The 25,200-nt window shown below is 40.1% G+C and overlaps 1 protein-coding gene across 1 annotated transcript in view; it reads right to left on the bottom strand.

Annotated features, from left to right (window-relative positions):
• polrmt (polymerase (RNA) mitochondrial (DNA directed)) overlaps positions 1–21,006 on the bottom strand; it is a 52,468-nt gene extending 31,462 nt beyond the window's left edge. Inside the window, exons 1-10 of the mRNA XM_085264492.1 lie at positions 20,834–21,006; positions 19,132–19,230; positions 18,139–18,995; positions 16,715–16,848; positions 10,720–10,906; positions 8,176–8,325; positions 6,406–6,573; positions 5,725–5,895; positions 3,573–3,812; positions 161–946 (exon numbers count right to left, since the gene is read on the bottom strand). Coding sequence (XP_085120618.1) covers positions 161–946; positions 3,573–3,812; positions 5,725–5,895; positions 6,406–6,573; positions 8,176–8,325; positions 10,720–10,906; positions 16,715–16,848; positions 18,139–18,995; positions 19,132–19,230; positions 20,834–20,975 — 2,934 coding nt within the window. The 5' untranslated portion in view covers positions 20,976–21,006. The remainder of the gene's footprint in view (positions 1–160; positions 947–3,572; positions 3,813–5,724; positions 5,896–6,405; positions 6,574–8,175; positions 8,326–10,719; positions 10,907–16,714; positions 16,849–18,138; positions 18,996–19,131; positions 19,231–20,833) is intronic.
• Positions 21,007–25,200: the final 4,194 nt, after the last annotated feature.

Here is a 25,200-nt window from a genome sequence, read left to right as displayed (position 1 = left end):
CCAAAAACTCAATTCTTTTTTAATAAAGTCATTAAAGTTGCCCACAGCACAAACAAGTTCAAATAACTCATTAAAAACCCCAAATTACCAAGATTTCTATGACTGTGACGAGTGTACGTGGAACGTCTTACTATACAGTGAATGAGCAGCAAGTACTAACATTTAGAGGGTTGTCGGCAGAGTCCAGTATGTCCTCCATGATAGTGTTGGCATACTCAAGTCGGCCCTGTAGTGAGCTCCTCTTCTTTAATCCTGTAAGATTCACCAAGTGGATCTTTAGCCAGTCCAGGCCTTTGGGACCAAGCAGCTTCCCCTCCGCAAACACAAGGATTGCCCGTGTGACATCACTTCCCAGGTGATTAAAGTATGGAGGACATGGATAGGTACGTCCCCTGAAGTCCATGTTGTGAGGGAACCAGAAGATCTCGTCTCGCATGTGGTTGGCGATGGACAGTTTATAGAGAGCATCCATACGTAAGCTGTGCATCTCGCTGCATTTCTTTTTGGCATTGATCACCTGTCTTTTCATGTGGGCCTTCTCACTAGCTGTATAACTGTGGTCTTGAGGGTTAAAGTGGGGGATTTTGGGGGCTTCCGACAAAGGAGGTGGGATGTCTAGCTTATCGCTTCCACGATCATTAAAGATGGAGATAATAATGTCCAGCAAAGGTTTGTTGATCTTCCAGGCACAGTTGCCCAACTGGTTGAGAGAGTCATAGATGGCATGAAGATTTTGACATTTCTCCAACAACTCTTCGTGTTGGGTCGCCCCGTCCACTGTGCGCATCAGCTTCGTCGGCGTGAGCAGGTATGCTCCAAACTTGACTGATGTCCAGGGCACTGGAGGGCACAGCATCGGCATCACATAGGAGTCAAAAGTCAACTTGGTCTCCATGGCTTCCTGCTGCATCTGAGTAAGGATGGGGTGGGGCTTGATGAAGCCAACCTGGCGGGTAAAACATCACAAGAAAATCAGTCGCAAACTAAAAAAGAGCAGACACACCAGTGAACAGAGATTGCGGTTTCAATTACAACAACATGAAAGGGACTGCCTCAGCTTATTTCTAAAGCTTGGTTAATCATGACAGGATATGGTCAGCATCAAGTGCAAATTTGATTAATAAAGGTATAAAAGCAACACGCTTCGACTTCTGTTGAATCATAAGTTTGAATCATAACTGACATGTGAGAACATCTTATAATCTGAATCTTATCTTAAAAAAAAACTAACAGCTGAGATTAAAAAAAATATATTAATATCAGTGCTGCCATTCATACTACTTGTGTTAAACAATTACTGAAAATCACAATAAAATGGGCAACTGTAGCTCCGCAAATGTGAAAAAAAACAAACAAGTGTAACATCTTTACTTGACTGTTATTATATTTGTTACATGCCAACCCCGATCCGGAGCCAGAGGATTAGGCACGATAGTTTTTCCAAGAACAGGGCTTTGATGTTAAAGAGTTACCGCAGTGACAGGAAAAGAAGAAGAAAAAAATCACTGTAACCTGACAGAAACACCTCAGCTTTGCACGAATGAGTCAGACTTTCATGCTGCGCAGTAAAATCATTAGGATGCCCCCCTGATGGGCTAACCTCCACCCAGGGAAAGAAGGGAGACGGGAAGAATAAGAGAAAAGAAGGTAGAATGGAACAAAGAGAGACAGAAAATTACACACGAATGAAATTCAGCAATAGGTATGCCCCGCTGCCAAAGTGCATCAAGTCCCAAAAATCCACAGTTCTCTCTCTCTCTTTGTACTCACCCCCCAACACATGCCTCACCCTCCTGCAGGGTCCTGTGGCAGTAAATCAGCGATCCAATTAAGGGGACACTAAAAAAGGGATTAGCGTGAGACCTATTCATCTCACTCAACTGTTCCCTTTGCCAATTCACACTGTGGGTAAATGGTTTTATAAAAGACACTCTTTTGAGCGTCACACTGGATAGGAGGTTGCTCAAGTGTTCAAGGTAACGGGCTTTAGAACAGTTCTCTTGTCCAAAGTGAAGGTCAGGCTTTTTAAGTTTTTTCCCGCTTTGTTTCTGCTTCTGCATGGCTTCTTTCTTTTAATGAAAAGTCTGCTATTCTTAAACTCTTTTGGGTCAATCATTTAATCAGACTAATTTTACACAATTAGCAAAAATTCACAATTAATTTGATTTGCCTGATCGAGAGTCCTTATAATCAACAGTTGTGTTTTGTTTTTCTAATCCATCATATAATTTTCCCTAGTTTCTAGGAGATCCCCTAATCTTTGGTCTTTTTTCCCCCATAAATCTCAATTGAAAGAATATTTTTCTTGGTCTGGGTTAATACTCAGACATCCTTTTATCAGATTATCAGAAGGTATTGGACTTCAACAGAAACTACTGTTTCTGTATTTACTCCCTCTTCTGCAACTTCTTAGCTCGATTACGGATATTTGGTATCATTGTTACGCAGATGATATTCAGCTATATATCTCTTTTAGGCCACCTGATGTTTCTAAGCTTCAAATCTTCCAGCCCTGCTTTGATTCCATTAGAGATTGGATGACTGAAATTATCTTAAACTAAATGCTGAGAAAACTGAAATCATTGTCTTTGCTCCTGAGAAATTTGTTCCCCTCGTGGTTAAAAATCTAGGCCCTCTTGCTTCTTATATTAAACCCTCTATTAAGAACCTTGGTGTTACACTTGACCCAGCTCTGACGCTGGACACACACGTTAAATCTTTGGTTCGCTTATGTTTTTACCAATTAAGAAATATTGCTGAGTCCCATTGTGTCACGCTCCGAAATGGAAATGATTATTCATGCTTTTGTTTCATCTCGCTTAGATTATTGTAATTCCTTGTTTACTTGCTTAAGTAATGCCTCCCTGGAACAACTGCAGGTTGTCCAGAATGCTGCTGCTAGGCTTCTGACAAAGTATCCCAAATACTCCCATGCCACTCCCCTGCTGATCCAACTGCATTGGCTCCCTGTCAAGTTCAGGGTCCATTTTAAGATTATAATCATGACCTACAGGGCCCTGCACGGTGTAGCCCCAACTTACATCAGTGATCTTCTTCTTCCTTATTGCCCCAGCAGGTCCCTGAGGTCTTGTGACCAGGACTTGCTGGTTGTCCAGCATACAAGGGTAAAAAGAAAAATGACAGAGCGTTTGTATCAGTGACTCCCAGACTCTGGAACTCGCTCCCTTTGAGATTGAGATCTGTGGACTCACTCATTTCTTTTAAAAAGCAGTTAAAAACGTATCTGTTTAAACTTGCTTTTGGTTGATTTTGTTTGTTTGAGGTTGTATGTCCGTTTCTGAAGAACTTTTATGATTTTTATGCGATTTTGTTTACCTTGAAAGGTGCTATATAAATAAAATTTTACTTTACTTTATGTCTCTCAGTCTGCAACGCAAAAAAAGGAACCTAATCAAGAGGATCTGTGTCAACCTTCTTATTTAGTCAGGAATCTGTAATAGGTGCTTCATTTAAAAAATGCTTTAATAGAGTCACCACCAACCCTAGGTTATCAAATCATGTGCTTCAATGATACCTCTGTGGAACAGACCAGGAGAGAACTTCCACCGTACCTGCCGGGTGCTGCGAAAGGTGTACATGTGGTAGAGGATGGGGATGAGTTTCCTGTCATAGGCTGGGTTCAGGATGTCGCTATTAATTTTAAGATTTTTAACCATCATATCCACCATGTACGTGCCAAGCTCCAGAGTTACTATGTATGGCCAGCTTGTCTCGCCCCCCTGCAGCGTAGGTCCTGAACTCTGCTCCATCTCCAGCTTCCACCACTGCTCCCTTGGAAGGACGTCATACACCTGCATGGATAAAAGGTTGGCTGTTTTAATTTTGTGAGGAAAGTGTGTTATTTTGTAAATACCTCAAAGACATAAAGATTCAGAGTTACAACCACTTTCTAGTATTTTCTCTTTTATGAAAATTAGCATGAGCAAGCTTTATATTTGCTGGTTTTATTTGGTCTGCACGTATATCCTTGGTATTAAGTCCTGGATCCTCCAGATCACCACGACTGATGGAACGGGTACCCCACATGCCTGTCTCTGCATTTCTTGTTTCCGCTGTATCTAGTTGCTAGTGATTATAATTTCCACTGGCTCCGAGTTATTTCAGCTCGTTCTGTTATTTCTGCTTATTCAGTGGCTAAAAGAGGAGAAGACTCAAGCAAAGAACGCCAGAGGGAAGAGAAAATCTAAATCTTTTTACCAGGCTCTTAAAAAGTTTGGAAAACTGAAATACAAAAATATACAAGAAAACTTTACAAAAAAACCCCCCAAAACTGGTGAAATGACTGAATATTAAGAAATTAAGTTTTAAATCACTACTAGTCAGCACTCATAAATGCAAGCTACATCGGTCGGTTGACTTTCCCAGAGCTTGGTTATAGACCAAGACTACATTCACACTCCTCCTAAGCCATATGAGATATTACATCAGATAAATGAACAAATTTTTCTATTTATTCTGGCTATTTTTTAATTAAAACTGCTTTATGGTTATTTTGAATTTAACTCAAATGGCAACCCCAGGGCTGACAAACAATTAAGGTTATTAGAATAGCTGCTTTGATCATTAGATGTGCAAACACAGGAAGCTGTAGCTTATTACTGCCTGCCAGGTCTCACGTCCACTGACTGCAATCACCGATTGGACCCCTTGACTACGTTTGTGCTTCTGGTGCCTTTTGGAGCACTTTAGTTGAATTATCTGACAAATAATATGGCTTCACTGTGTGCTACAGTCCAGAAAAGAAATTTGTGCTTTAGTTCTGAAAAGTCTAATTCTTGTCTTTTGTTTATTTGTTACTGATTAGCATAAATGTGCCTGTCTGCTGCAGCTTACTAACCCCGCTAATGTCAGTTAATACCATAGCAGTCCACCCTCTCCCCGAAATATGAGGAGTCCCGGTGCCCAATTTTTAATTTTACGTAGACGTTTAATAATAAATACTCTACATAAACACTACTAGCCTTCAGTAACAGGGAGCGTTGCCTATTGTTTCTGACATTTATCTTCAAAATTGATCCTTGAACACGTAAATATGTAAAGTGAGAACTTTGACAAGGGAGAATTTAAAGTAACACTCGCTGTCAAAACAACAATGAAAAACATTTTAATAGGCAGCATTTTAACTACAAAGGCTGCATATAAAGTGCCTTTCATAAAACACCTTAACTAACATCGAGTCTAACTAACTGGTGGACTATAATGAGCTCTTGCTCATTATAGTCTTGATGACATACGCATTTTCCCTGAGTGCTCCAGAACCATCAAAACAGTGAGTCAGTGATCCTGCCTGTACAGTCCCATTGAGGAAACACAGTCCTTCATTTTACTAAAAAGGAGTAAACAGCATTTCAATGAGTTTGAGAACAAGGTCGCAAACAAAGTTTACAGAAGTCTATAACATTTGGCTTCATAACATGAAAATATTGTAGTTTAATTGGTCAAACAAATTCGGTCTGGCTTCTGGGAAGTAAAATATGATAAAAAAAAGAAAAAAGAATGCAGCGCTGAGAAATGAAAGCCGATAGTCCACACTGGATGATAAAACAGAAGATTAAACTTTAGAAATCTGTATTGTGCTTTCAAATCAGTAGTAGCTACATCATACTTCAGCCATAATATTGCAGATTTTATAACAACTGCCATGCAGTACAGCATGCAAAGCATATCTCTTGCTAACAAGTATGAGGAGTTTTTTCTTTTTACCTTAGTATCTTTGGCCAGTAGGTCTGTGTAGGCGTTATAAATGCTGCCCAGCTTTTCCACCGTCTGATTCTGGTGCTTCTGACGCACGCAGTACTTGGTGAAGACCCTATTGCCGAGATCTCGAGCTAAAATCTTTAGCGACTCTCCGCTAGGAGGCAAGTTGGCAACACTCTGGACAAAGGAACACAGTTAAAAGATATCTTACATTAAAAAACAATATATAAATAAATAAAAAACAGCAAATGACTGTTCAGGGCTTTTGTAAAGTCTTATTAGTCTAATGGAAAAAAAGGGGTTTGGGGGGATCAGAGGGAAAGATTATAATGCAAACTGTGTTCTAGAATTGGTTCTCATAACCCTGCATATTTCTCCTGTACTGGAAGCAAAGATATCTGATGAAAGCATGTCCTGCTTAACTCTTACAATGTGATGTTTTGATGGACATTGCCACTGTTAGCTACTTGATTTGTGTTCTATGGTTTTTCCCATATTGGTTGTGTCAAATTACACAAACGCAACGACAAAAAAAACAAAAGACAGAACATCAGTACAGACCACTTTGTAATGCTGTAGTAAAATAAAATTGATCTCAACTTTATCAAAACAGAGACAAGTCTTTGTAATATCTTAAAATTCTGGCTTTTCATTGATCGGTAGGCTGGGCTAGGTGGCTTGTATTACCTGTATCATGATGTCAACATACTCTTTATCTTCCAGGAGACACAGATACGGATAAAGGTTAAGTCTGTAGTCCCTGGTGTTGCTTTTTGCCAGGATCATTTTGCTCTCCCTTAAGGCCTGGAGAAGGATCTTCTGCCACTGAATCCGCTGCTCTGCCAACAGCTCTCTCTGAAAGGACAACACAACGGGATCAATTTCATGAAAGTGACCGATAGCATAAAAACCATAAAGGGTGAATTTGTTGAAGTTGTTAGGGGGAAAAAGAAAATCAAAAAACAAACAAAAAAAACCAATCCAGAAGCCTTTATCAGAAACTACATGATCCAAATGGAAGATCATTTGAAATATGCAGTAGAAATGGTCATATCACACTGGACGGAAGCCTTGTGTCTAACATGGCCATGAATTTCATTAGTTGTTTAAGCTTGTTCGGCCCAGATATATTCAAATGACAGTGAGAAGCGAGACTAGCCTTCTGAGACAACACAACTGGGTCAGCACTTGTTTTTCTAAGGCTAAAACAGAAAGGAAGAGTCTGCTCTGTGTTTTCAAAGTCTAGCCTGTTAGAAATTTCAATTTGAATGCATCAAACTAATTAATGATTGATTAGTTCAAGTGATTACCAAGACACACTACTCTAGAAGGACCTATAAAAAACAAGCTTTATGAAGAGAAGCGTGGACCAGGCTGGCCCTTTTCACCTCCAAAGCTGATCAACTGCCAACTAAGAATTAGCAGATGTATGGCTGCTATGAACCTGAGCAACATTTGACTCTTACATTACTTGCACTCAAGTTAAATGTCTGCGTGTGCATGTGTTAATGTTTTCTCTTTAGTTTGACTGAAACAGAGACCCAGTCTGGATTGTGAATAGAGGGGTGACTCCGCATTCTCCCCAGCGGCCTCCATTACAATACATTATTATTCTGCCCTGCCTGTCTGTAAATGCTTCCTGACCACCAGGGACTCTCTGCCTGCTTGCTTCCCACATAGCCCATCTGCACAGACAGACGGCCCAGCCAAGACTGTAAATGCCAGAGTTCGTAAAAAAGCACACCGCAGGAATACAATGTTTCTTCATCTAACCTGTCGAGCCTGCATGCATATCGTTTTAAATTTTACATCAGAGAAAAATAATTATATCTCAGTAAAACATTATAAATATTATCATAATTATACCAAAAAAAAGCAGATTACTGCCAAGACGATAAACATCCTCTACAGTCTGAATATTACACTGGGTGCCAGTATGCTGTGTTTTGCTGGAGATCTGTAGGCTTTTTTGTGGTTCAAAAGGATAAACTGTCAGCACAAAACAGCAAGAATGCAATGTTCTTCCAGCAAAAATGAAACTTTTTTTCATTCCAACAACCAAAGAAAGAGAAGAGAAGAAAAAGTTACCGTGAAACGTATCTTTCTTTAAAAGACATATACCACCACATGCTCACGAATCAGAACACTACTGTGGGTGTGGGCAACAAAACACATAATGTTTGCATTGAGTTTAGATCACCTGCATGCAATCTATCCCAAATTATAATAATTAATTACCCATAACTAACATTAACAGAGCAAAGGCAACGCTTCACCACCACTGACCTGATCTGTGTCATTTAAGACAGCTGTTGTTTCTAAAACAAAACAACTAGCCGTGTGTCATTAATACCTGAATCCTTTTCATTACACAATCCATTCTCATGAGCATCAGAGCAACAGTCAACATAAAGGACAAGCTGAAGACGAAAAGGGGAACCGAGTCAGTTGATTTACCATTTTCGCCATGTTTTCAGTGACGGGCTTGGCAGCTTCCACAGAGTCTATGGTGATCGTGCAGGCCTGCTCCACACTCAGCTGACGTTTAAAACGCTCCTGGAGATCCTCCTGTGTGAAGTCCAATTTTGGGTAGATGTGGTCCGCCCTCTAAAACATAACACGTAACCAAACATCAGACAGACACAAACGATATCTTGTACAGTGCAGATCTTTCTTGGCCTGAGCCTAACCTTCAAAACCGAAAACCCTAACGGAACAAACTCGACTCAACCCAGGCACCTGTCCAACCACCAACATAGCCACTTATCTAATTCTGCTTCCATTTAAAACTCGGAGCTTCACTTGTGGCGAATAGCTCTTTAGGTAATGGCTCAATGGTATTGGCTACTAATTTTTGTAGTGGTTTTATCTGAACGGAGAGAGACAGAATATAAACCAAAAATCCAGAACAAAAAAATACATAAAAGATATAAATATCCATATATATTCACATCTCATTCTGTGAAATAAGTATTTGATCCCCAAAGAAAACAGTACTTGGTGGAGAAACCTTCGTCACCAGGTCGACCCACTCCTCTTTACAAGAACTGTCTAAATGTTTCAGGTTTCTTGTTTGCCGCTTTGGAGACTGGTGAGGCCACTCCGTGATCATTAGGGCTGTTTGATATAACGATATATATCGGATGACGATATAAAAACGTCTATCGTTTCATTTTACGCTATCGTTTGTTTTGTGGTGTCGCAAAATAAACTGTTTACGGCAATATTTTTTCATCGTTTTGATGGTCACTGTAGTGGCTATATTAATTTCTTAAAGTTCTCTCTTTCTCTTATATTTTATATAACCACACTATGGACGGACAAGCGCCTGTTTTTATGCATTGTGGTTAGCAACAACGACGGTAACAGCATCGCGTGTCCGCTTGTTTATGTTCCACATAAACCTTTCACAATAAAGCTCAAGATCCTGTTGAGACTTTTCAAAATAAACTGAATCACGTGAAAGAGCAGATTATTTACGGATGAGAATTTAAAAAGAGCCGCCAGGTGCTAAAAAATAAACCTTAGACTCAAACGTTAGAACAGGCTTTTCCCCGCAGCACGCTGTGTAATAAATACTCACAAAGAAAACAGTGGCCTTTACAACTTATGTCTAAAAATGTATAGTTTCATGCATCTGTAAAACTCCAGCTACATGACGCGCAGCTGGAAACACTACACGCAAGTCGAGCTGCCCGAGATTCACAGAATTTACAGAAAATGTTACATTTTTGTGATTTATATCGAGACGATAGAATTCTTATATTGGGATATGAGATTTTGGTCATATCGCACAGCCCTAGTGATCATAATGTACTTTTTGGAATAGGTCTGAGCAGGAAAAGTGAGCTGTATTTAATACAGCAAGATGAGCAATATTAAAAGCATGGTTTTTAAAAAAGTATGCAAATATAGGACACTTTCCCAATGAAACAGATAATTAAATGAGAGAATAATACACTCTCCAAAGACAAGTAGAAACTAGATCAAACTGCATTTTGTACGATCTGAAGCTTTAATCAAAATCTCTTCTCACAGCAGCAAACAGTATTTTAATTAGTCTGTGCTTGTGCTGCTCAAACTGATTGAAAACCCTCCAGAGATCATTCATTGTGTCACTCTGTTATCAAATGGGCCAGTTATTTGAACAGCCTTTAAGCCCCTACGACCTGCCAAAAAAAAGCCAGAGTCAGATAAATTACAAACTACCTTTATAAATGCATTAAAAGCCAGCAGGAAAGATCTGGTCACATTTGACCTTTTTGGCATATCATGAAGTGGCACAGTCCCACATTCACACTCATAGAATAAGACCTGCTGACCTTGCTACCATCCCTCTATTAAACACACACACACACTAACAATAAGACTGAGAGGTCTAAAAGTGAATATGCTGCATGGACTGAGGCTAAAAATACTACAATGGCACGAAAAGCTGTTAACGAATTGTGTGAGAATCACGAGGAGTAGGAAGGTGGGAAGGAGGAGGAGAGGTGAGAGGAGGAGAGGCAACTAAAGCAGAGGACCCATTAGAAAGCAGACGTGGCTCACTATAAATAGAACAGTGCCTGTCTGGCTGTGAAGGGTTGACAATCAAATCTTTCGTAGTCAAGCTGGAGCCTTGTGAAACATGCAAAACAGTGAGCCTTAAAAATAATTCCTGTGTTAAGTCACATTTAGTTTCTAAATAAATTCTTTACATAATGCTTTTAAAGATTTTTGTGAACGCCAACTAAAGTAAATGCTAATGGTTAATTAATACAAAGATGCAGATTCTGTCATCCGACCATAAAAAAAAATGCAGCGGTCACCATGATTTCCAATGATTTCAGTTTAAGATAATGTCAAGATCAAAGACCAGATGAACATGTGCATATGTGGATTAATTATTTAACTTCCACTATCTTGACATCAGCAGAAAAGATGGGCATCTAATTTTCCCATGTGCCAGCTTGTCAGTAAATAAGTTCGCTGATAACAAAAGACCTGACTCTGTAATACCTCTGAGTAGAAGTCTTGAACCAGCAATGAAGAACACTTGCTTGTGTGCATGTTGAGCCTGGGCTGATACTCTGGCTTTACGATGCGTATGGCTTTTAGCAGCATGTCCTTCTCATCTTGCCGGAAAACACATTGGTTGAACAGATCATCCACAGAGAGGCCATCCTCCTCCATCTGGCTCAGACACCTGGAAATGCAGAAACGTACAGTCTTTGTGCCACATGTATATTATCTCTTAAAACAGGGTTTTACTTATGTAATGTCAGTAGAAAGCTAAAGATACTAGTCAGTGGGACAAGCTGTGACAGTATTAAAAAAAATGTAAAAAAGCCAGAATGCAATCATTTGCAATGAATTTAAACCCTGTTTTAATTTGAAAAAAAAAAAAAAAAAATACAGCATATAAGCCAAAACAGAGTTTTTACAATTCTATTGAGCTTGAATGTTCTTCAGTATGACCAATTTTAACATTCCTCATTCTTTTCCCCCCAATTTCCCTCTTTAAAAAGGGCTTCTTCACAGCCACCCATTTCTGATGAGGCTTCAGCAAACAGAGTGGGAGTCGCAAGTTTGATTCCCACTTGGTATCCAGTAAGAGTCCTGGCTAGACTCCCACATGCTAAAACCAAGCCCTGGAATGGCGCGGCTCAGACACAAGCATTTCACTACAAGTTGTACTCTGTATGATTGTAAGTGACAAATAAAGGTTGTTGTTTGTTTAAATGGGTCGACTCAGGTCCAGCGTCAGGTCTTTGCTGAATTTTGTTTCACGACTTTCTGATACTGCTCATCAGCTGTAATTAGGCTTTTTAACTGTTTAGTTTCCTCAATTTTTTAAGGACACACTGCACACCATGCTGACATACAAGTGTTTGGTCAATAGCTCTTAACTCACCTCGTTGGTGCAAAAATGCTATTTTACATCTACCAAACTGTGATGTCTTTGGCATTTTTCATAGATTCGACTAACAAAAAGGAAACATAATGTCTTTGTGACAGGCTGATACAACAAAGTGGAAAAAAAGAAACTATGAAATTTAATTTAATTAAATTAGCAGAACTTCTGGCTCTGTGGAAGTAAAACATCAAGAAATGATGGGTAGCTCAAGACTTTGCACAGTACAGTATAGGCTTCTCCCATCCCGCAAAGAGTCATCACAGCGGGTAGCTCTGCATGTCAACTTTTACATCCAAGGCCCTTCCTGACGCAACACCAACAGGGATTTGTGTCTCTGGCTGGAATCACACCAATGACCTTTCACTTGCCAAATGAATGTGCTGGAAGCAAAGCATAGTACTGTATATTTAAAAAATGTTCCTCAAACTCGTCGCAGAAGGTATTAGCACCTCTTCATTCCATCAGATTAGCCAGGGAGCACTCACAAAGCTAGCTGGAATGCCACTAAGAGGACACAAGAGGTAGATTTTCATTTTCAAAGGAGATTATGGTTATTATGATGGATCAGACCACAGAGTATGATCACAAGTCGAATTTATAACATCTGACCTGCCTGCTGATGTGGGAAGAGGATAACTTAATTATATAACTTCCTGGCTCTCTGATTAATAAAAAACACAAACCTCTCTCTGGCATCATTGTATATGTTTCTTCTGCCCTGATCAAGAGTTGCAGAATATCAATTGAAGTATTTGCATTGACAAGCCTTCTGTCAGTCTCAAAAATATGAGTTTAATCAAGAGGCAGATGGCCACTGATGACACCAGTGAAATGTTTATTTAAACAGAATCTCCTAGAGAGAGCGCAGACTCCATGACTGGACTACAGAATGCAGAAAACTCCAGTGTTGTTGGAATATAAATGAGAAGTGTAATGTAATGAGTAGTCCATAACTCAGTTTGATACAAGATGCCTAAAAAGGTCTGTGAATTAATATTTTTTCCTTTATGACTAGTGCGACTCAGGGGTTAAAAGGTCTGAGTACATTATTATGGATATGCAGTCCTATTAGATGTAATATTTAATTCAGAATCTGCATATGCAAACTATGAAATACATATTATAAAGTATTTTAAGCCTTGGATTCAGGAGAAACACAGCTACTATAAACTGTACAAATAAAAAACAAAATAACAGACTATCAGTCCTGTGCATGCAGCATCTTTGAGATACTATTAGCTAGACAAAAAGTGATAATATTATTAAAAAAATAATGTACATATAAAATGTAGGTAGCATGTTTGGCACCAGTGCTCCTTTAAAGTTAACAACAGAACTACATGACAAAGCCAAGAGAGGAGTGAGGAAAACCCATTTATCACTGACAACACGGATAACAGAGCTCTGCTTCACCCAGCACACCTTTTACTCAAGACAATTATAAATAACAGCACGTTAATTAGCAACTGGAGAAAACCCTGGCTCAGCAGTTTCCACCTATTGAGGTCCATCAGAAGTGCACTGTTCTGAAGTCACTGATTAACAAACAAAAGAGGGACTGTAATATTACTCAAAAGTTTGGGAATATTTTAAACGAGGCCAAAGAGGTAAGAAAAAAAAAAAAAAAGCATTTTCACTCATGCCTCAGAGTCTCTTGTGATGCAAGATGCAATTTTGTCCTGGGTAAATGAGAGAGCCCTGAACAAAGACAGGATTAGTCTGGGTGCTGGCAATGTGGTCCAAAGGAACAAAGAGGGCAGAGAGGTTGAAAGACAGAGCACAATCAGCCCTGTGACCGCTCGGCTGCACCTTAGGGAATATAGCGCTCTGGAGGATACAGGACTTATAAAGGCAAAATATAAAGGGATGAGAGTGTGTGTTTCAGAATGTTGCTGTGCATGTGAGAAAAAGAGAGAAGAAGCACACTGTTACACTGAGGGCAAGGATGCTGCAGGAGAGACTTTGGGGATTTCAGTATTAGAAGAGTATAGCAGTTGGACTAATAAAAAAAGAAAAAAAGGGAGGGAGGGCATAGGGAAAACAGGGATTTAATGACAACAACAAAAAGTAGTGAAAGATAATGAATAAGGTAAGGGAAAGAAGAAGCTGCTTAGCCAGAGACAGAGCGGGAGGGCAGCACTGCTGAACAACAATGTCATATGAGCATCAGCTTACAGTGATCGATGGACCAACCAGATACCCACCGCCAACCCTAATGCCCTGCCACCTGTATCGCCACTGGAGCACACTGCCTAAGGTGATGTCCTCAGAGTCAAAGACTTAAGTGTCCGTGTTGTTCTGTACACGTTTTCAGCAAAAGCACGTGACATGACTAAGCAGATGAAATCTGGAAAAGTACTGATTACAGCCAGAAGTGACGTGAGGGTTGTCGGTCTTGCGTGCTGCTCAGTAACATTCAATATTCATTATTTACTGTTAGTTATGCTTATGTTGGTTGTTGCTGTGGTTTCCCTACTGTGTTGTTCTCTTTTTGCTTGTTCTTTTTTCCCAGCAGGTGATCAAGCAGATTTTTTGTTTCTTTTCTCTCTGTCTTTCTTCCCCCTGTTTTTCTTTCCTGCTCCTTTTCTTGAGCTTTTTCCCCAATTGTACTTGTCTTTCCTATCCCCCGGTCCTGTCTGTTACCACTGTAATAACTTAAAAGTAAAAAAAATAATAAATAATAAACATCAATTAAGTGGACCAGGATGACAAAGCCGTAATGATCCACCTGGGAAAATAATTTTCTGGGCATTTTTCTTGGCCTTTAGACAATAATTCTGATTGCTACAGTGCCGAACGAGACAGGCAAAAACAAACAAAGTTTGCATGGTTGGAACAGAAACGGATGTTTATGACCTCAGAGAATTCTTAAAAGCCTTAAGAGGAAGTTTGAGCAGGACATTTTAAAAGTCAATCTTTTCTGTATAAAGAATGATACCTGTATTCATTTATCATCCATGTTTCTCAGCTGCTGTCAGAATAACTTCTGTAGTCAGACAGCATTCTCATCAAGGACGCAGCATTTATGTAGCTGTGTTCAAACAGGGGCTGCATATTATAAAAGAGAGATAATAAAAAAACACAACCCCTGTGCTCTGTAGTTTTTCATCTGCTATAAGACTAATGTTAGATTTATCAGAAAGGAAAAAAGAAAATTAAATATGAGCCCCGCCTCTGCCTCGGCAGCAGGCCAGCTGCCTGCATTTTCTCCTAGTTGCTATCAAACAGGCATCGGTGCTGTGACAACATACAGGCTTCTCCTGAAACTGTGAGCTTTGCTTAGCAAGTTTATATTTTCTGAGTCTCATGCAATTCAGAAATTAAATTAATATAACTCTTTCCAGAAAGTTTTTTAAAGTGTTTTAGAAACCACATTTTTATTTGAACATAACAAAGACATGCTGAAAGGTTGGAACTTGCTTATTCAAACATATACAGACATTTTGAATGGGATGCCAGCAGCATCTGTTAAAATATTTGGGATAAGAATGACAAAGGAAAAATTAAATAGGGGATTACTGCTTAAAAATTCTACAATTTATTAAATCTTGTGAAAACAAATGGTGCATTTATAATCTACCAGGTAAAATATTTTGGAATGATTCAAAGCAGCTAAAATTGACACAATTTAAAAGATAATATCTAACTTAAAAAAAAAAATCAATGGGCTCAGAAACACTTAAGTGAAAAAGGTTTTTAGCGGGATCCACAAATGTAGTTAAAACAGCTGACTTTTGGTCCAAACTTTTTTAAGATGAAGTGGAATAACTTCCTACAGTGTAATGAATCAAAATTATAAAATGTTATTTGAAATCATGGATTCCACTTTCTCTTTGCTACAAAGAGCAATACTCAGGTTGGTTATTAGGATACCCTTCAAAAGCACACCTCTATACAAAAATGTATAGAGGTGTGCAGTAGTGCATAAGGCACATCTGTGAAGGAGCGACATATGCTGACATCAAGAGGACATTTTAAAGAAAGGCTGGTTGCAGGCTAATATCAATATATTCCACCAGGGCTCCGCAGTAAAAGACTCCGGGTGCTAAGCTGACCTCCCTGAAGTCCTGGTGTGACCTCCAATATTAGCATTTAGCTGCATAAAATTTTTAAAAGGCATGCATTTTTGAAAAAATACATTTTTTAGGGTTAGAGGTTTTAAATTATTTGCAAATAATTGCACATTGGTTTTATTTATATTTTAAATAGCATCCAAACCCAGCTTGCAGCGATCTGTCAGGATGACCCAGTTATTGCTGAGATGGAACTGGGCTACACACTGTCAAGATTGTCCTTGATTAATACATTTGCAAAATCCAAGAAGAAATTAACTACACTACAGTTATTATCTGTATGGTTCAGCTGCCTTGTAGAAATTTAATTAGTCCTCACCCAGTCTCATTAAGACTGTGTCAAAATGCTGCCACAACCAAAACAAATTCAAGCGACCTTGTGAGAGCAGCACTAATTAATAGAGAGATTTACAACTGACAAAAAGTTGAGGAAATAATAATAATGCCATGCTGGATTTCCATGGAAACCACAAAAGTGATTAGTACAAGTAGAAGGAATACTGGTAGGTGTCAGCTTAATACACAGTTTTATAAAAAAAAAAAGCATTCCTTAATTCTCCAGTGACACAAAAGACGACCAAACTGCAAAACAGACATATAAAACAATAACAGACCACAATTCTTAGATGTGCATGGTATTAAGGAGCTCACCTTTGTAAAAACATATTAAGAGAATATAGGACATGCAGCTAGAAATCAAATTTTTTCAGCCCTGCAGGCTAAAGGAAAATGATTCCTTGAACACTACACGAAAAACATTCAATTGATGCTCTTAAAATGAGCAAGTATGTTACTATCACATCAGCAGAAACCTTAAGATAAATGCACTTTCACAGAAATTTCACCCAAAAGTAAAAAGCCTGAGCTGATTATGACCCCTGCTGGTAAATCTTGATGTTGCTACATAGTGTCAGCTCTCTTCTGAAATGTCACATGTGCTGAAATACATGTGATGCAATGTGAAACACGTTGGTATAAACACACCTCTTTATGATCCCTGTGCGTGTGTATCTTTGCAACATACCTTGAAACAACCTTTGGGGAGCAGTTTGGGTTGCGACCCATACACTCCAAAGCAGCAAAGTAGGAACCACGATTTGGCTTCAGACCAGCCTCTTCTAAAAGAATAAACATGCGGCCAATCTGATTTAATGTACCCTACAAATGAAAGAGATATAAGGGAGAGCAGTGAGCCTAATTATCCTGAGTCCATGATACCAAGCAAACAAGTGAAAATTAAAGTCAACAGAATTAGTGACCAAAGATGAGGCGTAGTTTAGTTTCTTCGGATCATTATTAAAGGGCAGAGAGAATAAGAGCATGTTCAACTGCATGTTTGCCCACAGATATTTGAAAAGGGCCCTAAACAATTAAGTACCAGTGGGCCCATGTAGAGCTGTTCGATATAACGATATGAATCGTCGTTTCATTTTGTTTCGTGGTGTCGCAAAATAAACTGTTTACGGCAATATTTTTTCATCGTTTTGATGGTCACTGTAGTGGATATATTAATTTCTTAAAGTTCTCTCTTTCTCTTATATTTTATATAACCACACTAAGGACGGACAAGCGCCTGTTTTTATGCGTTTTGGTTAGCAACAACGACGGTAACAGCATCGCGTGTCCGCTTGTTTATATTCCACGTAAACCTTTCACTATAAAGCTCAATATCCTGTTGAGACTTTTCAAAATAAACTGAATCACGTGAAAGAGCAGATTATTTACGGGTGAGAATTTAAAAAAAGAGCCGCCAGGTGCTAAAAATAAACCTTAGACTCAAACGTTAGAACAGGCTTTTCCCCGCAGCACACCGTGTAACAAATACTCACAAAGAAAACAGCGGCCTTTACAACTTCCATCCATCCATCCATTCGCTTCCGCTTATCCTTTTTTTCAGGGTCGCGGGGGGGCGCTGGAGCCTATCCCAGCTGTCATAGGGCGAGAGGCGGGGTACACCCTGGACAGGTCGCCAGTCTGTCGCAGGGCCAACACACAGGGACAGACAACCATTCGCACTCACTTTCATTCGCACATTCACACCTAGTGACAATTTGGGTTATCCAATTAACCTATCCCCACTAAGTGCATGTCTTTGGACACCTTTACAACTTATGTCTAAAAATGTATAGTTTCATGCATCGGTTAAAACACTCGACTCCAGCTACATGACGCGCAGCTGGAAACACTTCCCGCAAGACGAGCTGCCCGAGATTCACAGAATTTACAGAAAATGTTACATTTTTGTGATTTATATCGTTATCAGGACGATAGAATTCTTATATCGGGATATGAGATTTTGGTCATATCGCACAGCCCTAGGTCCATGGATGTTTGTCACAGAACATATTTTGACGCATTACACTTAAAAAAAAGCACAAGCAATAAAAGTCATGTCTGAATTTCCTTTAGCTGCTTTGCTCATCTCCTGAATTTTATTTCTGAACTCACCTTTTTGGCCCACACCCTCATCATGATGTTGTAAACGCCTGTGTTGAGATGTTTTCGTCGACTCATAACTCTGTGCTGACTGAGCAGGAAATTATGTGCCCGCTCGATGTCCCCGACAAATATACAGGCCTCCAAGTATGAGCAGATGCTAAGACTGATGTCCTGACACGCATTTCCCACACTGCCCTCCTGCATGCGTTCTGGTTTACTTGACAATGTCCAATGGCTTACTTGTTGATTGAGTCTCTTTTCCAGCTCCTCCACCTCAGCCAACTCCTCGGCTGTGCCCTGAGGGTCAGTACCAGTCAGTTCAGTTCCCTTTTTTTCAAGAGCATGTGTTTTAGAGTCTTTTCGTTTCTTTTTAGATGCTTTTTGTGGCACGGTGGCTGCTCCTGCCATGGCAGTGGCAGCAGCTGCTGTAGCTGTCGAAGAAACTGCAGCTCGTATTTCATCTGACAGTTTTGAATGACCTCTGCTCTTTTTAACTCCAGTAGATATTGTTTTATGTGTTGTACCGGTGGACATCAAGCTGCTTTTGGTACCTTTAGATGATGATGTTTGTAGTTTCTCTTTGACACATATTTGCATTTTTTGCTGGAGGTGCTGCTGTTTTTTAAGTTTGTTCTTCTTCTCTTGAGTTAGTTTTTCTATCCAGCGGCGGGGCTGAGATTTAAAGGAGCCTTTATCGCCAGTCTGTCCAGATTTAGGAATATCAGTTTTCTCCTGGGGTGTGCTTCTGTGGCCCTTACCAGATGAAGTACCTCTTCCATGAGAAGGCGCCTTCATAAACTGCACCTTTGCATGTTGGACATCTAGAACGACGTCAGATTGTAGTTGCTGGATTCTGGCCTCAAGCACTGAGAGGGAACATAACAAAAATGTTACTAAAGGAGTAATACAGAAAGCACCACAGTCTACATTAGCCTGTAAAATACTATAATAACATATCACAAACAACACAAAGATCTAGAACTGCCATCTGCAGTCACATACCGTCTAACAGCTGAAACTGTCTCAGTGCGCGTTTCTTTGCTTCATCTGTCTTTGGAATTCTAGATGAAACATTTATGTTTTGAAGCTGCAAAGATGTTCCTATAAAACAAACAAACAAATGATGAGATATTATTTTGGATCTTAGGCCTGGCTTTTCACTTTTGAAGGCATTTTGTTTATTGTTTAAAGATACAGACAACTACAATGCAAACATTTAGGTTACTTGTGTAACCCTGGTTCTCAGAGCAGCATCAGTGAGATGTCTAACTATGGAATGTGCCTTCCTGCGTATTCCTCAGAAGCATTTATCTCACATCTCACCCCTGCCCACCCACCTCACTAATCTGAGCCATGGTCTGAGTAACCGCCATCACTTAGGCCACTCACACACGGACTCAATTCAATTTAGGCTACACTGGAAACATCAAGCCTGTAAAACCGGAAAGATGTGAGAGGTGAAGACGAGCTTGCTGCTGCTCATATGTTCTGAATTGACACCTCTCTGAAAAGGGCCCCAAACGCTGCCAGACCACAAGTGGAGTGAGCCTCCAGGCCCTCTGGTGCCTGCTGCCCTAAACCTACCCAAGAGCAATCACCTACACAATCCATTGTGAGAGCCGCTGCTTAGTGATAGACGTGCCCTTATAGGCCCTGCCCATGAAAATAAAACGCTGGTATTGGTATGGCATGGCTGGTATGACATTGTCTGTCCTCACAAGAACGTGATTTGGGCCTCTCGCTTTTGGAGAAGCCCAAAAGCGAGAGGCCCCAGATAATTTATGTGCAATTGCTGGAGAGTGCTGCTTCAGAGACCTCTCACAGTTTGCCCTTCGTGAACACCCTCCGAACCAAACAGGCCTGGATAGGTAATGACCACATGCCGACTGCACAGTGCCCATAGACACCACCTGAGTCAGAAAAGCTGCATTTTTTTTTTCTTCTCTCCTCCTCTCCCTTAGCTTCCCTGCTTAGCCTCTTATGTCCTTGTCTAGTCTCGTGGGTTTTTTTGTATTACTTTTCCCTGGAACACTCTCTCACAGTCTGTTCTCTAAAACCTAAAAGAGGAATTATGGATTTGGATTTGATCAACTGGTCTCTGAATGCAATTGACACCCCTTCTCAACGAGAAGTCTGGGCTCGGGTGAGCCTGACTGCTGAAGATATCTACCTATTCGGAACCATGGTAACAGGGTTCTTGCTGATCGGAGCTGGCTTGGCCCTGACTTATCGAAGAATTAAGGAAGCGGAACCGGCTGTTCAAACCCCCACACTGCTGCTAATAGAGGTTCTACAAGCTGCTTTTGGCTCGATTTCTGTTAAACAAATAATGACACGTGTGGTGTGTCATGTGTTGCGCCTCATTTCAACTTTCATTTACCTCATTTTAAAACCTGGTACGGATCAAATGCTTTATAATTATATCCTGATATGTGAAACCTTAAAATTTAGTTTACTTTAGTTTTACCATTACTGCACAGAGGAGTAGGTTCAACGTTTTCCTCAAGGACGAGGAGAGCAAAGCACCGCCAAGCTTCCGACTGAGCCCACGCATCACCAGCAGTATCTGAATTACTAACACGAAATCCGACAGGGAATCCCTGCGTTCAGTCAGCATACAAAGGCAATGATATACAACAAAGAGTCCCAAAAGAAAGTCGCCAAATGTGCCCCTCACATTGCAGTTACACTGTTGTTTTCTCACCTGATATCCATCTAACTGTGCCACCTCTCACCGACGCACACAGCTGACAGCAGTCCGCAAAAGACACGCGGACAGCGCATTTTTCAATTACGCTCCGACGACTCAGAAGTTTGGCAAAGGCACAAACTCTAAGAAGAGACATGTTGACATGTAATAACCGCGTTACTTCAGAACACTAGGCAGCCATCTTAAATGAGACCAAGCTAATCGCAAGGAGCGATATTCGATGTTAAAGGCTCGATGAGTCGAGTGCAGACTAATCGAGTTAAGCGTTGTTGTTTAACGTACTTGAATGACCAACACTAATTAGACAACAACAACTTCTTCCCAAGTGATGTGTATTCATTTATTTCTCCCTTGAATATTTTAGAATTTTAAATTTTTATTCAAATTTATACTTTTTTCTTTCTGTTTAACGATTAATAGATGGACTTTTCATAGTGCTAGCCGGTTGAGTTCTGATATCATGACTCTTTTGACTGTCAAACAGTGGAGCAAAGAGGCCCATACAAAGATAAATGTACACTGCCTACAGTCAACATAAAGGAGTGACTTTTCTGGCATGTTGGTATACATGTACAAGATAGCAGCAAGGTCAGGCCGTAGAACTTTACTTTTGGACTGTGCATCTCAAACCACTGGCTTGTATATAAGAGAGACTGTTCGCTATTGAACAAGAAATATCTTAAAAGCTTTTGGCTGCAGTTGTCCATAATCTAAAGCAAGTCAAGATCCCAGCATCTAGCTGACTGACCATCCTCCTCCTCTCAAACACATGTTGCTCCGGGAGGACACTTCCCGAGAACCTCACAACCACTACCAGATGTGTGTTGGGAGAGATACCGACATCTGCCACTTCAATGGGATGGTGCTACCTCTGTGTGTGTTAATGTGGAAATCCCAGAAATACAGTATGTCGGCTTGCATGAACAGCAGCAGTGTTTTGCAAAAGACCTTCAGAAATATAGGAATTCCAACTCCCAAAAACCTGCCTTTGTAGTGGTTCTGTTACACTAACACACATTTGAGGAAGGTCTATGACTTTTGCTGAGAAATTTTAAGAGAGTCCAAAATTTTCGTTCGATTTTCACTAATTTGGTTATGTAAGTTTTACCATCAGAGAAAATGTTTAAAAAATGTCATTTATATGACACTAAAAATTTTTAACTACTTAATTTTCTGTGTTTTCAGCAGCATCGGTGAAATATTTATCTGCTGCACAGTGTGGTGTACTAAAAGATGAATTACGTTTGGCCTGTAGGTGGCAGTCTCACCACAGCCATTCAAGATGGGGCCTGAAGTCAAATTGGTGGCAAAGGTGAAAATGACTGTCTTACACGATTATTGAGTAATAAGCAGTAATGTGGCCAAATTCTCTATGTACTAGTTATATATACTAAAATCTGCTTGGATTTCTTGGATTTTCATTATTGTAGTATCAGTCATCTGTGTGCAGATCTAAATACTGAATATTAAGCGGGTAATGTAACAAATTTGCATAAGATCTTTTATTGTGTAAATGTTAATTAAAATGCACATTTGGTTTAACGTTCTCTTTAAGGAACTTAAAGCTTCTACACTGAATGCCATCAAATTCAGTCAGGTGAGTATGACTTTTAAAGTACAGTAGTACAGTATTTACACTCCTGCAGTTATTCTGGCAGTTACTTGATCTAAACTTCCAGGAAATATTGCATTCTATCTTACCTTTATTGCCAGTGAAGTAATCTGAGGCTCGTAGTGAAACACGTAACATGCTCTCCTGCTGTCTAAGCCCAGAGTACTCGTTATGGCCTGTTGGAAATTATTGTCTTCTTTTTCTAGACAGCTTTTGAAGTTCAACTTTCATATATTTTAAATTAAGTGTGACACAACTTCAAATTGAAAGTAAAACTGAATTTATTTCATTCACATCCTGTATACTTTCTGACCCCCAGCAGTGTCAGCCTCCCCTTGTCATGCGTCCATAAAGCATTCTTAAACACTTTAGCAGCTCTTTGTGTCTCGGCAGGCTGCAGGTTAACACAAGCACTACTTGACAGAGAGAAAGAGAGAAGGGAGGGGGGCCAAAGAGGGAAATGAGGTCCGGGCAGTACATCTTTTCTCAGTGGAGGCAGCGGCTGAGAGCACAGCGGTGGGTGTCTGCTACTGAGCTGTAGGTGAGGATCAGGAGGTGTTTGTTGCAACGGTTCACGAGCAGGGCCCCTTGACAGCCTCGTTTGATGTGGTTTGGCCCCTGTCGGCGGCTGGCTCTTTGCACTGGTGTGACAGTCATTGCCGGGTGAGTGACTGTCAATGCCCCGACCGACAAAAGAGGAGAAGACAGGCATTCATGGGGCCTGATAATGGCCAGGCCAGGACAAGGCTGCCATTCTCATATACTTTGATCATGTGGATTCTTTTGCACACCTTTGTAGGGGCTCCCTATTTGTTTAACACATTGAAGACGGCGGTTTTTGAAACTGCTTCACCTGGTTAGGGAAACTTGATGGAGAGATGTGTGTATTGCTAAATGCCTTTGGCATGTTTTTGTGTGTGCTTGTTAACCTCTCCTTGGTGTGCACTCTACATCACTTACATTGTAAAAATGTGGTAGCTTGTGTGTGGAAAGCAGGCTTCTTCACCCAGCTTCTCTATAGAACTTCCATACATGAACCTCGGAATTCATTTTTTAAAATATATATTCTACTCCAAGACCATACATTACAAAAACTGCTCATCCCATATCCATTAATGTCCATTACAGGGAGACTGACCTCAGAAGAATCTTGTGGTCTTATTTAAGGGCTTTTAATGGACTGATGTACTCACACTACTCTTACAGATTTTCCACACTCGTCCTTCTTAAGATCGACTGAGATGTGAAGACGTTAAAATGTCCTGTCACGTTTCGTGCCACGCATTTACATGTTTATCTTTTTGGAATAATTTAGGAGAACCATGGTGTTGGGCCAATCTCCATATCAAGATTTTATTTCATCTGTGTCTTTTTTTATATGCCTCTGATAGATCAGATTATCTGTCTACAGAGGTTTAATCATTCCTAACAACAACTTGTGAAGAACTGTGAGTCTGCATCTCTCAGAACTTTTGACACCATCAGATATACAATCCAGTTATCATAACATTGCTGACAATAGACAGTAGTCACGAAGCAGGACATGCAAATGTCCTCAGTGGACAGCATCCGTACATTTGTCAGCCAGCTACATCTCACAGATAGCGAGCACACCTGTGCTAGCTCTAGAACAACAACTCTTGGACGCTCTGAAATGATAAGCAATTACTGCCACTGAGTGACATGTATGATACAACTTCCTTAGGTGAGTGTTTTAATATTTTATGCTTTGGAATAAGAGGAAGCAAGGTATTTTATCTGTGACGATTCTTATCTAAAACAACGATAACAAACACACCAAAGTTTTAAACTAGCACAATGTGAGGCTGCTTAAAAGCACTATTTCAAGGGTAAGTAGCTACAGGAGAAAGAGCGAGACAAGGATTTAGCAGGAAGACAAAACAATTAATAATAGGGAGCTATTACTGAGGGTTTGTCAGTTCTAGGAAGGGGGTCATATTTCAGACCCTTTTGAAGACTTTGATGGTACAAAACAGGCCTCATTATAGAGATATTATCTCTATTCATACACTTACAGAGCCGCTTGGATCCCTGCTGGGAGAGATTAGGTTCCTCTACTTGGGAACATCCTCCATGGGTGCCGGCTCTCACTGTTTTCAGTTCATGGCACACCCACGCTGCATGGCTCAACTCCGTTAAGGGGGAAACTAATCCAGGATCTTTTTAGCCATTACTCTTTGGATGACATTGCTAGTCTTACGGTTGGTCTTTCTACCATGTTTTTTTGAAAAAAAAACAAAAAAAACAACAACCTCAAGCACTATTAGATGGAATACGTTGACATTTTGTGCAGAGATACATGGTCCCCAGGGGGCACATCTCACTGACTTTCTCAGTCACCTGATATTTCCCCTTTCCAGGCATGGCATTTGTGGTGTTCTCAACCACTACCGGATGGATTGCCATCATATTCTGCTCAGATATTCTTGCCCACACACATTAGTATGAATTGAGATCAATTCTTTAACCTTTCTGCTACTGCCATCATTAAAATTGTAATTTTTTCCACTGCTTCTTAAATGTCTAATTAATGGTATTCCTTTATGCAGGGTCTGTATTTGGAAATGATAGCATGCTCGTGCAATGATGCTTAGAGCAAAGGTCTAAGAACTACTACTATAGCCTCAAAAAGCCATTAGCACCAGTCCCGCATTTTTTCAAAGCTCCACTTGTGCTCGTTTCTGCTCTATAAAATTAGAAATTATGCATCCCTACATGCTGACTGGAT

This window comes from Mchenga conophoros, linkage group LG23 (assembly GCF_057382185.1).
Source record: "Mchenga conophoros isolate Kocher_MC1m ecotype Shallow Benthic linkage group LG23, M_conophoros_male_GT1.1, whole genome shotgun sequence".
Classification (NCBI taxonomy): Eukaryota; Metazoa; Chordata; class Actinopteri; order Cichliformes; family Cichlidae; genus Mchenga; species Mchenga conophoros.
Note: the sequence above shows the minus strand (reverse complement) of the source record. Positions and strands in the feature narration are given on the sequence as shown.